Below are 16,602 nucleotides of genomic sequence, written 5' to 3' on the forward strand. Positions count from 1 at the left end.
TAGACCGTGCGTGATCTAGCCCACCCTTGCATAATCATTCTTTCTCTCTTAAATCATCTCCACTGCTCTCCCTCTTTTTCATTCCACTTTAGCCACACACTGGCCACCTTGCAATTCCTCAAATTCTCTAGCATATTCATGCTTCAAATCCTTTACCCTTCTCAGTCCCCTCATCTGGGATGATTTTCCGCTGCTCTCCCACCAGCCCCGCCCTGCCATGTCCTCATGACTAGGTCCCTTATACATCCTTCACATTTATACTCACAAGACAGCTTCTCAGTAAGGTCTTCTCTGGCTGCCCTAACCAACACTTATAATCCCTTTACTTTCATTATTTTTCTTTTCAAATACTTATCAGTATCTAACATACTATATAATTGTCTTATTTATCTTGTTTATGATTTATATTTGTTTAGAGTATTTATATATACCCTAGAACATGAGCTGGGAAGGGTAGGAATTTTTATCTTTTTTTTTTTTTTTTTTAATCTCAACACTTAAAACAGTGCCTGGTAAATTACAGGTGCTCAGTTAATATTTGTTGACTATGGGAATGAATGAATGACCACTGGCACAAAGTGCCAGGATAAATGCTGCTTGAAGAGAACTAAACTGAAATGGAAAATACTGGCACAGCCTGCCGTGTAATATAGAGGGGAGAACGGATACATATATTGCCATATGCAGAGTTCTCCCTAGATTATGTTTTCTTTGATAACATTGCAATGTTCATGTGCTGTTATATGTGGGTATATTAGTATATACTATTTATACAGATAAATATTAGTGAATAAATATAGAAGCACTAAAGATTTTCCAAATTTATTTAAATGAGTTCAAATCAAAACTCAAGAATCTAGATTTACATACATTAAAGAAAGGTAAAATTATAGCAAAATTAAAGTGAATGCAGGTTGTATAGATAGCTCAATTCCTATGATATAAAATTTAAATCCGCAGGTGAAACTCTTTAAGCTCTTTACATGTCATATTCTGATCCCAGCGAGTAGAAAACTATTCAGCATGAAAATCTCAAATCTCTTGATCCTGAAATCTATCAGCAGATACCCCAAATCCTCAAGGCACATTAACATTTTCTAGAAAAGAAGACTTTTTAAAATCTAAGGTTACTGAAACTACAAAAACACCTATCAGACCCTCTGTGGCATTTTTTGCCCAAGTGTCAATCAGCATGAGATTAGCCTTGGGCTGAGGCGGCCTCAGAACAAACACTGGCTTCTTCCTGTAAATCAGCCCCAGCAGAGGATTCTGACTCAACTGGAGAATTTTCTTCTAGTTCAGCATATTCACCACAGCTTTCGCTCTCGGTTGTACCTTTATCACTATCGATGGCAACAGCTTCATCCCGAACTGCGCTGGTAACCTCTGACGTGGTTTCAGTGCTGACCTCTGCGGTTTCTCCCGTCCCCACATCTGTCACCTCTGACCCAGTTTCAGCACCAGCGGCAGTGGTCTCCTCGGCAGCAGCCTCCACATTGTCTGGACAGGGGGAAGCCTCTTTTACGACTGCAACTGTAGCACTGGGAAGCTCTGCAGCATCCACCACCGGAGCTTCCACTAAAGGTACTTCGGGGGTTTCTGAACTGGCTTCCTCGGCACCCACAAGGTTCTCTTTTTCACCTTTAAAATTTAGTCCATTAAGCAAAGTATTAATTTAAAGAGCATGGGAAGATGGTGAGACACTGTGCAGTCATTTAAAAAAATGAGACAGACCAATAAGTACTGATATGACATGGTCTTCAAGGTAGTCTGTTCAGTGAAAAAAAAGCAAGGAAACGAGCTATGTATACAGTATGGTACTATTTGTGTTAGGACAAAAGGAGGGTAATATAGTCCTAGAGAGTTATATTTGTAGAGACCCTCTCCTGGAGGACACAAAGAAACTGGTGTTATTGGTTGCCTCTGGGGAGGTACGAAGGGTCTGCTCTTCTGAAAACCCTTTTGAATCTGTTGAACTTAAGAAAATAATAATTTCATGTGTATTATTTATTTAAATACAAACCATGAAAATAAACAGGCAATGTGTCATGTGAAATAGCATGGAAAAGTAGCTAACTTACTAGCTGATGACTCTGAGAAGCCACTAGTCCTCCCTCAACCTCAGTTTTGTCATCTGTAAAATAGGGATATTAATAATATCTACCTCATGGAACTATTGGGAGGATTGACTGCAATAATATGTATGAAGAGGGGTTTAAAACCAAGGAAGTGCTATGGAAGTGCTGTATTTTATCATTATTACAATCAGCCATCTCATGATTATATTCAACAATGTTTACTAATGATATTCTGTTTCTTATTGTTCTCATGACTAAAAGGTTAAAACTGGTCCATGAGCAGCTGTTTTCTTTGCCCCTAAATAGTGATCATGGTATTTGATAATAATGGCCTTATAGCTGAGATGGAAAAAAGTATGGTTTAAAGCAAGCAGTTTAAGGCAAGAAATATACATTAGGGTGAAAATGTCAAATTTCTTTTCTTACAAGTTGCCATTTTATCAGTCGGATCAACTGAGGGACTCAGTAGACATGACTGAATCTACTAATGTCATTGCACACAGGTGGTCTTAGCCAAAACTGAAACAAAATTAGTTTCATGACTTAAAAAAAATTAACGAGAGAAATGAAAGGTCAAGCTGCTGAGAGAGACAGATACTAAAATTATGCCTGCATGAATGGAAACCTGAGTAGGGGAAAAGTAATATTACCACACAAAGAAGTCAAAGCTGCTGGTCAGCAGTTTAAAAGTACATGTTTTCATTTACCAAATGCCCTCATCCGAAACCTCTAACAATATTCTTTAGGCTTTGGTTGGACTTTTCCTTTCTGAATGAACTTCTACCCAGAATCATTTTGGATTAAGTTAGTAAAGAAGCCAAAAACAAATACTGTCCATTGCTAGACTAAGATAATTAAAATTAGTGCCTCAAGGAAAAAGAAAAGAGTAAATTCACTTTACCTGGAAGTGGATGTAACTCTGCTTTGGTTTTTTCTTTCAAATTCGTTATATGATCACTGTGTTTGGCTTTCTCTGATGTGATTCTCTTGTAAGTCTGAAAGTAAATGTGTGCTTAAGTTTATTTCTTGAGCTCTAAGATTCATCATGCCGAGTTTAATACTATCTACAGTTCAAACAGGAGAAACCAATACACACCATCTACTCTTTTATTTCCCCTCTGGAAATCTTTGTCAATAAGTAGAATGCTTTAAAAAAGGAAAGAGGGCTTCCCTGGTGGCGCAGTGGTTGAGAGTCCGCCTGCCGATGCAGGGGACACGGGTTCGTGCCCTGGTCCGGGAAGATCCCACATGCCGCGGAGCGGCTGGGCCTGTGAGCCATGGCCGCTGAGCCTGGGTGTCCGGAGCCTGTGCTCCACAACGGGAGAGGCCACAGCAGTGAGAGGCCCGCGTACCGCAAAAAAAATAAAAATAAAAAATAAAAAAGGAAAGAAACAAATGTTCTAACAGAGGTCAAAGATAACTGGAAACACACAAGGTGGATAGATAAAGACCAAGAAAAAAAAATTATGCTAGAATCAAAATATTCTGACAAGCATTTATCTCAGAGTAATGGAAATTTATATGCACACAAAAACCTGTACACAAATGTTCATGGTAGCTTTATTTGTAATAGCCAAAAACTGGAATCAGTCTAGACGTCCTCCAACCGGTGAATGGTTACACAGACTGTGGTACGTCCATGACATAGGACACTACTCAGCCATAAAAGGGATGAACTATAGATACAGGAAACAATTTGGATAAATCTCCAGGTAAATTATGCTGAGTGAAAAAAGCTAATCTCAAAAGGTTACACACCTTAGGATTCCATTTATGTAACATTACTATTATTATTATTAATTTTTTTTGGTAACGTTCTTGAAATGACAAGAAATACAGAAATAGAGAACAGATTAGTAGTTGCCAGGAAGTGGCAGGAAGGGAGGAGGAAAGCAGGCGGGAAGTGAGTACAATTACAAAAGAACAACACATGGGACCCTTGTGGTGATGGGACAGTCTTGTCTCTTGACTGTGGTGGTGAATACATGAATCTACACATGTGATAAAATTGCTTAGGACTAAATACATGCACTTGAGCGTACACACACACACATGCACAAGTGCATGTAAAGCTGGTGGAATCTGAATAAGGTCTATGGATCGTATCCATGTCAGTTTCCTGGCTGTGATAGTTTTATAGTTAGCAAAGATGTTGTCACTGGGGGAAATGAGGCAAAAGGTATATGAGCTCTCTCTGTATTAGTTCTTATAACTGCAGGTGAAACTCAATTCTCCCACAATGAAAAGTTTTCCAAAAGTCTTCCAAAATGACCCATTTGTAGACCCCAATGAAGATTCCTTAAGTCAGGTAGGTTTAATCATTAAAAGCAGTAATATGACTGGCCCACAGGTTACTTGAGAAACAAAATTGGTAATAAAGCTATCTTAATCTTAGATACAATGTGCAGGCCTCCTTTCATTTCAAAATCAAGTAGTAATCTCTGGCCTGTATTCATATTAGACCATGATATTTAAAAAATGAAAATCTCACTAGATAATATTGTTTATATTATCTCAGCTTAAAAAACTGTTGGTAGATATTTCTCTCTTAGTGGCAGGTAGGATGACAGATTTTAAAAATTTGCATATTTATATGTAGTATTTTCTAAATTTTTAATCATCATAAACCATTAACCTCATTAAAAGTTATCCTATGCAAATTACAAACCATTTTATAGTATGTTAAAATTAGACTGTGAAAATGGAAAACTCCATAAGCTCAGGGGTGGAAATGTTGCAAAAGTGGCCCTTGAACAAACCCCCAGGGTTTGGTGAATTCTGACTTGAATCATCTGGCTTTGAAACACACAGAGCAAACAGGATCAGCAGGAATGACAGTCAACATTTTTGTATAAAAGCAGGGAATATTTTCCTAGTGGGGTGGGAGCTCCTGACTTGTACACTGAGTCAGCACCCTCAGTTCTCAGTACAGTAAAGCTGAACCTGTGCCCAAGTTCATGTCCCTGAAATGGCCATCCCAGCAGCAACATCCCTAGGACATTAGTCTTATTATTCAAGGGGCTAAAACACAATTTAGCTGCTAAAGCAGAATCAAAGAGATATAAGAATAATTCACAACTCATGTGTAACCCAGAGGATCTAGCTTTTTCAAATCGAACATAATCAAGCACAGAGTAGAAGGAAGGTCTATTAGAAGAGAGAGTCTCAAAATTAGACTTTGAAGTTATTTCCAAATGATATTTTGTATTTATTAAATGTAAGCATCTAAAATCTACCACAACTTTTAGAAACCAGTCTGGCATTTTGTTCTTCCAAGATACCCAGACCCTCAAAAAATGGAAGTGACCTGGACCTTTCTCAGCTTTTCAGAGGTTCTGGTAGTAGATTTTACTTGGAAATGAAAAAGTGCTCTTGCCTAGGGAGCAACTGTGGATTCAATTCAGATAAACCTAATATAGAATTTATTTTAGTGCAGGACAAGGAAGGGGAGGACTAGAATATGGGTTTTTGAGTGCCTCAGTTTCTGTATTTCCTCCTGAAAGTAGCCTAAGATTCTTGGGAATGAAGACATTCCAGATTAAAACTACATAATCTTCGAGGTGGAAAGGGACTTAGAGATCATCACCTTGTCCAATTTCCACTCCCACTGTGAGAGAACAAGGCCAGAAAGAGCTCTCAGGCGTAGCCAGTTTCTAATCAGCCTGTTAAGATTGCTTTTGCAAAGGAAGATTTAGCGGACTGCAGAGGTTCATGTCTGGCACTGGTAAACATGATTAGAGGTGTAGTGATGTCCAGATGAAATTCAGTCTTCCAGCTTCCCACATAATCACATGGCCTAGTTTAATCTGTTTTCCAATGGCCTATATCCAACTATAGTAGCCCTGGGCAGTGAATTCAATATTAAGCAGTAGAAAGATGGTAAAAGCAAAGGAATCTGGGTATGAGTGAAAGCGGGTAGATTAGTGGAAGACAATAATATAAGTGACATGTTTGAACTTTCCTGGCTTCTTGAGGCTTTCACATTTTTGAAGAGTAGAATATGTATTTTGGTTTCATTACCTACATAGTCCTATAAACTGCTCCTAGTTAGGACTAAAAATCTCTTTATGCATATTTCTGTAAGGTCAAACCAAAATGTAGTGATTGTGTAGTCTTATGGTTCCTGAAGAATATATACTTATTCTACTTTTATTCATAATAAAGATTAGATTTCAGTTTAGAAAGTTTATGACAAAATGAGGAATGATTCAAATCAATAGGATTATTTATTTATTTATTTATTTTTTGGCCACACAGTGCAGCTTACGGGATATTAGTTCCCCAACCAGGGATTGCACTGGGCCCACAGCAGTGAAAGCACTGAGTCCTAACCCCTGGACCTCCAGGGAATTCCTAGAATTATCTTATTAACTCACAAATGTTTCTTTTTTTTTTTTTTTTTTTTAGCTCCAAAATCATACTATTAAAAGCTTTGTTTTACAGTGATTACTTGTGGGGACTGGATAAGGAAGACCAGGGAGGAAAACATTCTTTTGATTTTATATATGTCTATTTTGAATTTTTAAAAAATATATAGATAAACATTACTTTTAAAAAATAAAAGTAAAGATATAAAGCTAAGGGGCTTCCCTGGTGGCACAGTGGTTGGGAGTCCGCCTGCCGATGCAGGGGACACGGGTTCGTGCCCCGGTCTGGGAGGATCCCACATGCCGCGGAGCGGCTGAGCCCGTGAGCCATGGCCGCTGAGCCTGCGCGTCCGGAGCCTGTGCTCCGCAGCGGGAGAGGCCACAATGGTGAGAGGCCCGCGTAACGCAAAACAAACAAACAAACCAACAAAAGCTAATAAAAAACTATGGAGACTAGGGGGAGAGAGGGAAGAATGAATGGTTGGAGCACAGGGTATTTTTAGGGCAATGAAATTATTCTGTGTGCTACTGTAATGGTGGATACATGTCAGTATATATTTGTTAAAACCCATATAATGTACAACACGGAGTGAACCCTCATGTAAACTACAGCCTTTAGTTAATAATAATGTATCAGTGTTGACCCATCAGTTGTAACAAATGTATCTCACTAAAGCAAGGTTGTTGATTTGGGAAAGGGGGGGGCAGAGGGGTGAGAGGAAGTATATGGGAATTCTCTGTACTTTCTGCTTATTTTTCTGTAAACCTAAAACTGCTCCAAAAAATAAAGTCTATTAATTTTTTTTTGGCCGTGTTGTGCAGCATGGGGAATCTCTGTTCCTTGACCAGGGATGGAACTCGCACCCACTGCAGTAGAAGCGTGGAGTCTTAACCACTGGACCACCAGGGAAGTCCCATAAAGTCTATTAATTTTTTAAAAGTTTCTCTCTCAAAACAGTTCTTGTCAAATGTTAATAATAGTACCTACCTTCAAGAATTGTTGCAATAATTAAATGAGCCATGAGTCTGTCACGTCGTAAACACTCGAATGTCAGCCATTAGTACTGTTAGTATTTATAATAACATTGTTTTTAATGAAAGTCATCCATAGTTAGTGGTATTAAGTATTTTATACTTAAAATTTTTTTCATTATCTTGTATATTTAATTAATCCCATGTCTTGATCTTGACATTGCTTTGAGTTTTACCACAGGTTGTAAAATATATGAATTCCTGAGCACCAAGGTTATTAAAACACTTACATAATATCCACCAGCACTGACTGTGACACCTACAACCAGATAATAGATCATATTTGATCCAGATGATCCAGGGAATTTGTTAGATGACATCCAGCGAAGAGATGCTAGGAAAACAAGTTTAAACACAGTTAGCTCCACCACGGGCAAAACTATTTTAAATGATTACATCCAAAAAAATTTTTTACCCCTCAGTGAACCTAGAATCTATTAACATCAACTGATTTTAGCTTAAAGGAATACAGTATTACAAGGTAGGGTAATAATTCCACTTGACATTTTCTTAATCTAATTTGATAATTACTTATGAAACCTGTCATCCTGATGCTTCACATTATGCTTTTCTTGGAAGGAATGCAGACGTGGGTAAGGAGAAATGACAAAGCTTTAAACAATTTTAATGTCAAACGAGATGCATGTGAGCAAAAGAAATCCATTTATTGTATATTCTACACCACAGGATTCAACGGAAAAGATTATTTTTACAAAAAATGAATTAAATACATTTGTGCTTAAAATTTATATGTTAAGTAAAACATTTATGTTGAAACCCAACACATTTCTATAAATCTGTAATGCAAATGTAGACATAGAAAGAAACTTTAATTCTTCTAATATAAAACCTTTAAAGATGGGCAGATAGAAGCTTTTTAAAAATTTTTTTTAATTTATTTTTTAACATCTTTATTGGAGTATAATTGCTTTACAATGGTGTGTTGGTTTCTGCTTTATAACAAAGTGATTCAGCTATACATATACATATATCCCCATATCTCTTCCCTCTTGTGTCTCCCTCCCACCCTCCCTATCCCACCCCTCTAGGTGGTCACAAAGCACCGAGCTGATCTCCCTGTGCTATGCGGCTGCTTCCTACTAGCTATCTATTTTACATTTAGTAGTATATATAAGTCCATGCCACTCTCTACTTCGTCCCAGCTTACCCTTCCCCCTCCCCGTGTCCTCAAGTCCATTCTCTATGTCTGCATCTTTATTCCTGTCTTGCCCCTAGGTTCTTCAGAACCCTTTTTTTTTTTTTTAGATTCCATATATATGTGTTAGCATATGGTATTTGTTTTTCTCTTTCTGACTTACTTCACTCTGTATGACAGTCTCCAGGTCCATCCACCTCACTACAAATAACTCAATTTTGCTTCTTTTTTTTTTTTTTTTTTTTTTTTTTGCGGTATGCGGGCCTCTCACTGTTGTGGCCTCTCCCGTTGCGGAGCACAGGCTCCGGATGTGCAGGCCCAGCGGCCATGGCTCACGGGCCCAGCCGCTCCGCGGCATATGGGATCCTCCCAAACCGGGGCACGAACCCGTATCCCCTGCATCGGCAGGCGGACTCTCAACCACTGCGCCACCAGGGAGGCCCAATTTTGCTTCTTTTTATGGCTGAGTAATATTCCATTGTATATATGTGCCACATCTTTATCCATTCATGTGTCTACGGACACTTAGGTTGCTTCCATGTCCTGGCTATTGTACATAGAGCTGCAGTGAACATTGTGGTACATGACTCTTTTTGAATTATGGCTTTCTCAGGGTATATGCTCAGTAGTGGGATTGCTGGGTCGTATGGTAGTTCTATTTTTAGTGTTTTAAGGAACCTCCATACTGTTCTCCATAGTGGCTGTATCAATTTACATTCCCACCAGATATAAGCTCTTTTAAGACAAATGTTGCCATAAGGTCATATCTAAAATAGAAGGGCAATTTTGTACAAACTAATAGAAACAGAGTAAGGTACTGTATTATTCTATTTAAATATATTAACTCTATAGTGCTAGAATTTGTATATACCATATGTTATGGAATTGAAATTTTTATAATAGACTCAAAGCTAGAAGAAGCTTAAAGTTCATATAGCTCAAATTCTCTATTTTAAAGATAAAGAGGGACTTCCCTGGTGGTGCAGTGGTTAAGAGTCCACCTGCCAATGCAGGGGACACAGGTTTGATCTCTGCTCTGGGAAGATCCCACACGCCTAGGAGCAACTAAGCCCGTGTGCCACAACTACTGAGCCTGCGCTCTAGAGCCCGTGAGCCACAACTACTGGACCTTCATGCCACAACTACTGAAGGCTGCGCACCTAGAGCCTGTGTCCGCAACAAGAGAAGCCACTGCAACGAGAAGCCCACGCACCGCAACATAGAGTAGCCCCCTGCTCACTGCAACTAGAGAAAGCCCGCGCGCAGCAATGAAGACCCAACGCAGCCAAACATAAATAATAAATAAATAAATAAATTTATATTTTAAAAAAAGATTATAACTGTAGGGACTTCCCTCGCAGTCCAGTGATTAAGGCTCCGAGCTTCCAATGCAGGGGGTGCAGGTTTGGTCCCTGGCTGGGGAACTAGGATCCCACATGCCGGAGGTGCAGCCAAAAAATAAAAATAAATAAATAAAACAAAATAATCTTTTAAAAAAAGAGTATAACTGTAAACACAACACACAAGGTCCCTAGCCTCAAAAAAGAGGGAAAAGATGTACAGGCGAACAATGGTAGACAAATAACTGCAATGCAGTATGACAAATGCTGTAATAGATTAAAGCAGAAGCAACAATAGCATGAAAACGCAGTGAAAGAACTCAGCTAGCTGGCTCAAGGTAACTGCCACAATTGAAAAGACGTGACCTGAGCTTTGAAGGAAAGTAGGAGTTTGTCAGATAAACAAGGGGAGGGAAAATTGCATTGGAGGAAGAAGGCAGAGCATGTGCAAAAGCATGAGACTTGTATGACTAGGAAAACTCAATGTATTTTGATGTGGCCTGACACAGAGAATAAGGGTGTAGGGACCTGGAAGAAGTTATGATTTGCAGAAAGCAAATCTCAAGACATTTGCACAAACTACAAATCTCTGTAGTAGCAAAATTGGGAAGATTTTGTATATATGTTCTTAGTTTGGATATAAATGATCATCTCTTAGAAAAAACCAATTTTTCCCTACAAATGTGCCCTGAGAGGCTATGGTAAGAGGTTATGTCTTTGACTTCTAGTGGAGCTTTTGTTGGTTTAAAAATACAGCTGTTATTAAATAGGGAATATATAGCTTTCATAGTTGGCAACCAGGCATAAATATCAAAAAGTTGTTTTAGGGCTTCCCTGGTGGCGCAGTGGTTGAGAGTCCGCCTGCCGATGCAGGGGACACGGGTTCGTGCCCCGGTCCGGGAAGATCCCACATGCCGTGGAGCGGCTGGGCCTGTGAGCCATGGCCGCTGAACCTGTGCGTCCAGAGCCTGTGCTCCGCAACGGGAGAGGCCACAACAGTGAGAGGTCCGCGTACCGCAAAAAAAAAAAAAAAAGTTTTTTTAAATAGGAAGAAATGAGAAAATTACAGAGGTTTAAGTAAAGACAAATACAATTATGGCAGAGTTATTTAAAAGAGCAATGAAATGGGAAATAAATATTTGGTAAAGATTAGACAAATTTTAGCATATTCATAAATGTGAAACAGATATTTTAATTTTTGCAGAAGACTGTCTACATGAGAAAATATTTACACTATATTAAGTGAAAAGTTATAGCAAAATAATCTTTACAGGACTATCCCAGATTATGTACATTGTGGAAGCAATGTACATAAGAAAAAAAAATGCAGGAAGTGGGGAAAAAAGGTCTGGAACACCACGTACACTAAAAAGTAGATAAATAGTGGAATTCACTAAGTGGTAGGATTACAGGCGACTTCTATTTTGTCTTTCTGAGTTTTTTCGGTGATCTACTGTAAACCTAATTTATTTATTCATTAAAATTTTACATTTTTAAAAGCAAAAACCGGAGAACAAAATTTGATGAGGCATGGTTAAAATTTTATCCTTCAATAAACTGAAACACTTTCATTTTTCATCCAAGTTGGAAGTACCAATACAAGGTTAATGTCCATGACCGAAGCCAAATTTCCAGTCAATAACAGTTCTGAAAATACATAAATGAATCAATACTACAAAAAAGTAATTAGATGAAAATGAGGAAAAGACCAGTACTGCTACAACCAGTATTGCTAACTACCTGTTTAGAATTTTCAAACTTCTTTTCTTTTGCCCTAAGTTGGGGAGGAAATTATTTGAAATATGTGCAGCTACCAGAAAAGGATGTGTATGCTTGTTCGTGAGGACGGCAAGGGTTGCGTTCAGAGAGCTCGAAAGGCCACGGTCAGGGCCTTTTCCATCTCCCCACCCCCCAATCACAACAGCCCTGTTATCTTCTGAACTCTCAAAGGAATGGCTTCCCCCTATTTCACCAGCGAAAAGTCTGCTCTGTCTTACTCGGCATAAAGATCAAGGAAAACGAAGACTCCTTATTTCTGTTACTGGAGGCAACTTCTTCTCAGTAGCATTTTAAGAGAAAAATAAAGCTAGTTACACATACCTTCCTTCCCTCCCACCATCACCATCACCACCGCAGGCCTAATCAAAGTGGAAACAAATTGGCCATGGAATTTTCCGCGGGAGTCGTTCTCTTTCTCCCCGATTCCAATGCAAGACTTAGCAAGTGGGGCAAAGTGATGAGAGCTAAGAACTTTCAACGAGGTTGTCTAAGAGCTGGCGCCCCAGTCAGGGACGGAAAAGAGAAGGAAGATGCGCGACGACTAGGAAAGAGCCGGCTGGGGCAGAACTGCCCGCGAGCGCAAACCTGGGCGCAGGGCCGCCGGCGGCTGGCAGGGAAAATGCTCTCCTGCTCACACTTCAGCACCTACGATGGCCCAGGCCCTAGGCTAGGCGCTTTCGTGTGTATCAATTTTTATTTAATAAGCTTCCAGCTCGCACTGCCACTTCCCCTTCAGGAAATTCGCTCCCTTTCCCCGTGCTTTAGAAAATCTACAGGTGATGGATACAGGGGGGACGCAGCCCAACAGCTGGAGGGCTCCACATCTCTCTGCAGCCCCTAAGGAAAGCATTTCGAAGCCCCTTCCTCACCGGGGATGCCACGGCCCAGGCTCGTGGCTGCCGAGTCCTGGACAGGTCTTGAGTCTATTTACTCAAGAGCATTTACCCAACTTCTACGGGGCCGGCACTGCCTTCCGCGCACCCTGCCGGGCCCGAGGACAGGGTCCATCTTCCCACCCATTCCTCTGCTTCCTCGTGAAGTTGGAGAGCGCTTTGGGCCCTGTATTAAGACAAGGAGTAAGCTTTGCCGACTTTCGCCAGGCACTTTTCTAAGCGCTGTTAACTACATATTAACTCATTAAAACTCATTAGTGTCCCCATTTTGCAGATGAGGAAACTGAAGTGAAATCACTTGCCCAAGATCAAGATTCGAACCCAGGAAATCTAGTCCGGATCCAGAAGCCGCGCCGGAAAGGCACCTACTTCCAAAGTCTCCAAGAATTTCGAGGTGACTTCCCGGCCACCCTCCCCCCTCTTCCCCGCCCCCCACCATCCCCATCCCTATCCCCAATCTCAGGCTTCTGCTGCCGGGGTTGGCTTTGGCCCACGAAGGGCAGGCGGGAAGCGGGGCGCCCGCGCGATCTGTGCGCGAGGCACCTGTCCTCCTCAGGCTTGGACGCCGGGAGAGGCCCCCCGGGCCAGCGCCTGCGACTCACCGTCCTTCCGGAGCGGCGCGGGGCCTGGGGGCGCCCGCAGAGGCAGCGCCAGGGTCTTGGAGACCGCCCTGCGGAGGTACATCGCGCCCGGCTCCCTGCACTCCGCTGCCGCTGTAGCCCCGCGGTGCTGCGGAGCGCGGGGAGCCCTGGCGAGCCCCGCCCCGGGGAGGGGCGCTGACCCCTGCCCGCCCCGCCCCGGCCCCGGCCCCGCGGCCCCGTGGGGGACGTGCACAGGGGGTTGGTCGTGCGCACCGTCCTCCCGCAACCCAATCTGCAGGCTCTGTCGCCTTCGCCTGGGCCCGAGAAGCTGATGGTGGCATCTCGGGAAAGGGATGGAGAACCGAGAAGTCGCCGTCATCTGCCTGCTCTGTACTGTTCCAGTCAGTGGGACTCCTCAGAGCAGGCTGGAAACGGCTCGGGACTCGCGTCCGGAATACGACACAGACAGGATTTATCATGCCGTGTGCAAGCTGAAGCCGCTTTCTCTCACGCGCTCCGCTAGCTTTCCTAGGAGTGGAAAGGGTAGCTGGAAGTTCCCTGGAGATGGAGGAGAAGGGGTAGCCTCAGCCTCCCATGAGTGCTCTGGGTGATGTTCAGAATCCCAAGAAAACTCCTGGCTAATGACTGAATTTCTAGGCAATTCACGATTACAATGACTTTTAAATATAAACTCCAAAAATGCTGCATATTCCTCTATGGGATGTGAAGCTAGTATTTCCAAATCAACTAAAAACACTGAATTATTAGTTTCTCCCTCCAGATTTCAATCACTTGCCTCATTGTGGTGACAAGAATCTGTCATGGTTTGAATATGGACACCAATAATTTACGCTTATAACATTTTCTAAGTGATTCATCTTTGGAAGGCACCATTTCCTACTATTATAACCCCTTAAGTATGTTTGGCACTTGACAGTTTATAAAGCACTTTCACATAACTTTCTCCTTTAATTTTTATTTCATCCCTCTGAGGAAGGCGGCAATTACTCGGTTTAGCAAACGACCAGGTGGTGGGGAGGAATTTTCAGGGACCGATGGTTATGATTTTTTTTTTAAAGGACATGAACATAGTCCTTCAAGTTCCAAGTTCTCCTGGCATGTTACAGGCAAACTGTTTGCTCATTTGCTAGGTGAATAACTAAACACTCCTCAGAGGTTCTCGTTCTGAACCCAATCCTAATATTTAATATATTCTCATTTAAGGAATACAAGCCAATGATCAGAACTAGGTTTTTGATGCTCAGTCACTAGCTATTCCTAGTGATTAAACCTTAAGAGGAAATAGGTAATCTGTGTTAATGAGAGGTCAGATTTAGACTTCCAAGCCCCAAAGAAGGGGCTAGACCCAGACCCTCCACCAAGAAGTTAGGTAGTCCTGAAAGTAACAAGATGCAGATGAGTACCCTTGCTACCTTTGCCCAGCATCAAGTACACGTCCTAGAATGAACTGCTAGCAGCTAGTACAGACTGACAAGACAAAACAAATCAAATCTGTGGGGAGAGCTCCTAACCGCTTCCAATTTGGTGCAGCCCAGTTTAAAATTAAAAGAGAAAACAAATCTATTTACCACTACAGCTCATTCTTTTTTGGTCTACTTAGGGCTGAATTTTGACTTAGTTGCCAGGGAGAGGAAAGAGTCAAAGGCAGTAAATGCATTTTAATGAGTATCCACAGGAGTAAAATGTGGATAACTCCTTTATGCATTGTGTTGTTGTCAGCTGTAAAGCACATTAGGTATAAAACACACTCAGCTAGTTGGAGAGGCAGTGCTAGACTCTGACTTCCAGCCTAAGCCGAAGCTTCAGGCTCCCTTACCATGTTCTGATGCCTCTCAGTGTGCACATGATAGGATCCATTATAGTCCACCATCTCATCATATGGTAAGGTCCAGCGGGGAGTTTATCATGTCCTCTAGGTTGGATGTGGCCATCCCAGCTGGCAAAGGCAAGAACTGTGAGATAAATAGCGCCACTTCTCCAGATCCCTTTTCATCTTAGCTAAAAGCTCGTGCCTCTTGGATCAAAGGGAATTTGCCACCTACTCTACTGCTCCTGTAGGATATGTGGCTTTCCATTTTGATGTCAAACTCTTCCCACATTTTGATGAAACACTTCCCAAGAAAGGACATGCCTGTGGGGTGTCAAATTCACTCTGTAGCAAGCTGTTTCTCCAGAACCCTGAGAGAATTTTAACAGTAGGTCTTCGCTATACAAGACTGTTAAGGCTGAGATAGTAGTTTCCCAGCTTTAGTCACATTGTTTATAATGCTGCCCTTGAGCACATCCTTGACATTTTTCTTGGTCTTGTTGGGAAAACAAGAACTTAGGGTTAGAGTTAACTTGGTTTATCTAGGATGATCTCCACGTAACTGTGATTGTTGACAAAGACAATATTAGTTTTGAAAACATATTGTAAGAGAGGGAGCTCACGAAGCTCCCTAACCACTGGCAATATTAGTCATACCTACTCAAGGCTTAAGTTCCATATAATTAAAGGCAATTTTCAAAGACTGAGTGATTTCCTAGGCTCCACAGAAAGCTAGAAACAGCTTTGTTTTTTTTAAAATACTAAATCTCTAAGCTATAACCTGTACTTTCAACAGATCAATACGGATATAAAGTGAAACAATTTAGAAGAGTATCTAGGAAGACAAATTGGAAAGCAATTTGAGAAAGTGCTGATAAGCACGTTTTTTTTTTAAACATCTTTATTGGAGTATAATTGCTTTACAATGGTGTGTTAGTTTCTGCTGTATAACAAAGTGAATCAGCTATACTATACATATGTTCCCATATCTCTTCCCTCTTGTGTCTCCCTCCCACCCTCCCTATCCCACCCCTCTAGGTGGTCACAAAGCACTGAGCTGATCTCCCTGTGCTACGTGGCTGCTTCCCACTAGCTATCTATTTTACATTTCGTATGCATGCTTTTTTTTTTTTTTTTTTTTTTTTGCTGTACGCGGGCCTCTCACTGCTGTGGCCTCTCCCGTTGCGGAGCACAGGCTCCGGACACACAGGCTCCGCGGCCATGGCTCGCGGGCCCAGCCGCTCCGCGGCATGTGGGATCTTCCGGGATAGGGGCACGAACCCGTGTCCCCTGCATCGGCAGGCGGACTCTCAACCACTGCGCCACCAGGGAAGCCCCCGTATGCATGCTTTTGATGGCCTAAAATATTTCGATAAAATGAAGGAGAAAGGGCAATCAAGATGGTAAATTCTTAAACTATTCTTGGAGGTTCCTCAGTACTCTTCCCATCTATTCACTTTCTCTTCTGTAGTAAAATAAACATGACGTTCCCTACCCCTTCCATATTATTTTCCTAAGGCTACCATAACAAATTAATACAGACTTGGA

The 16,602-nt window shown here is 41.5% G+C and overlaps 1 protein-coding gene across 2 annotated transcripts; it reads right to left on the reverse strand.

Annotated features, from left to right (window-relative positions):
• Positions 1–865: 865 nt before the first annotated feature.
• On the reverse strand, positions 866–13,398 carry MGARP (mitochondria localized glutamic acid rich protein). 2 transcript variants are annotated; one of them, XM_081237419.1, is made up of 4 exons: positions 13,248–13,398; positions 7,708–7,811; positions 2,980–3,073; positions 866–1,500 (listed from the first exon to the last, which is right to left on the reverse strand). In XM_081237419.1, exons 1-4 carry the CDS (start codon positions 13,327–13,329, stop codon positions 1,199–1,201), a joined length of 582 nt encoding a protein of 193 aa, XP_081093545.1. In that variant the 5' UTR covers positions 13,330–13,398; the 3' UTR covers positions 866–1,198. The 2 variants fall into 2 exon arrangements, with proteins under 2 accessions (XP_081093545.1, XP_081093544.1); XM_081237418.1 differs by having other exon boundaries at positions 866–1,641.
• Between the last annotated feature and the right edge of the window lie 3,204 nt (positions 13,399–16,602).

Source organism: Mesoplodon bidens (assembly GCF_964165515.1).
Source record: "Mesoplodon bidens genome assembly, chromosome: 1".
In the NCBI taxonomy this organism is placed as follows: Eukaryota; Metazoa; Chordata; class Mammalia; order Artiodactyla; family Ziphiidae; genus Mesoplodon; species Mesoplodon bidens.

Coding starts and splice junctions, on each gene's coding strand:
- MGARP (XM_081237418.1), bottom strand. CDS start 13,329: ATGTACCTCCGCAGGGCGGTCTCCAAGACCCTGGCGCTGCCTCTGCGG. Junction 7,812..13,247: donor CGCGCCGCTCCGGAAGGACG/GTGAGTCGCAGG, acceptor TTGTTTTCCTAG/CATCTCTTCGCTGGATGTCA. Junction 1,642..2,979: donor AGAGTTACATCCACTTCCAG/GTAAAGTGAATT, acceptor TAAATTTTAAAG/GTGAAAAAGAGAACCTTGTG.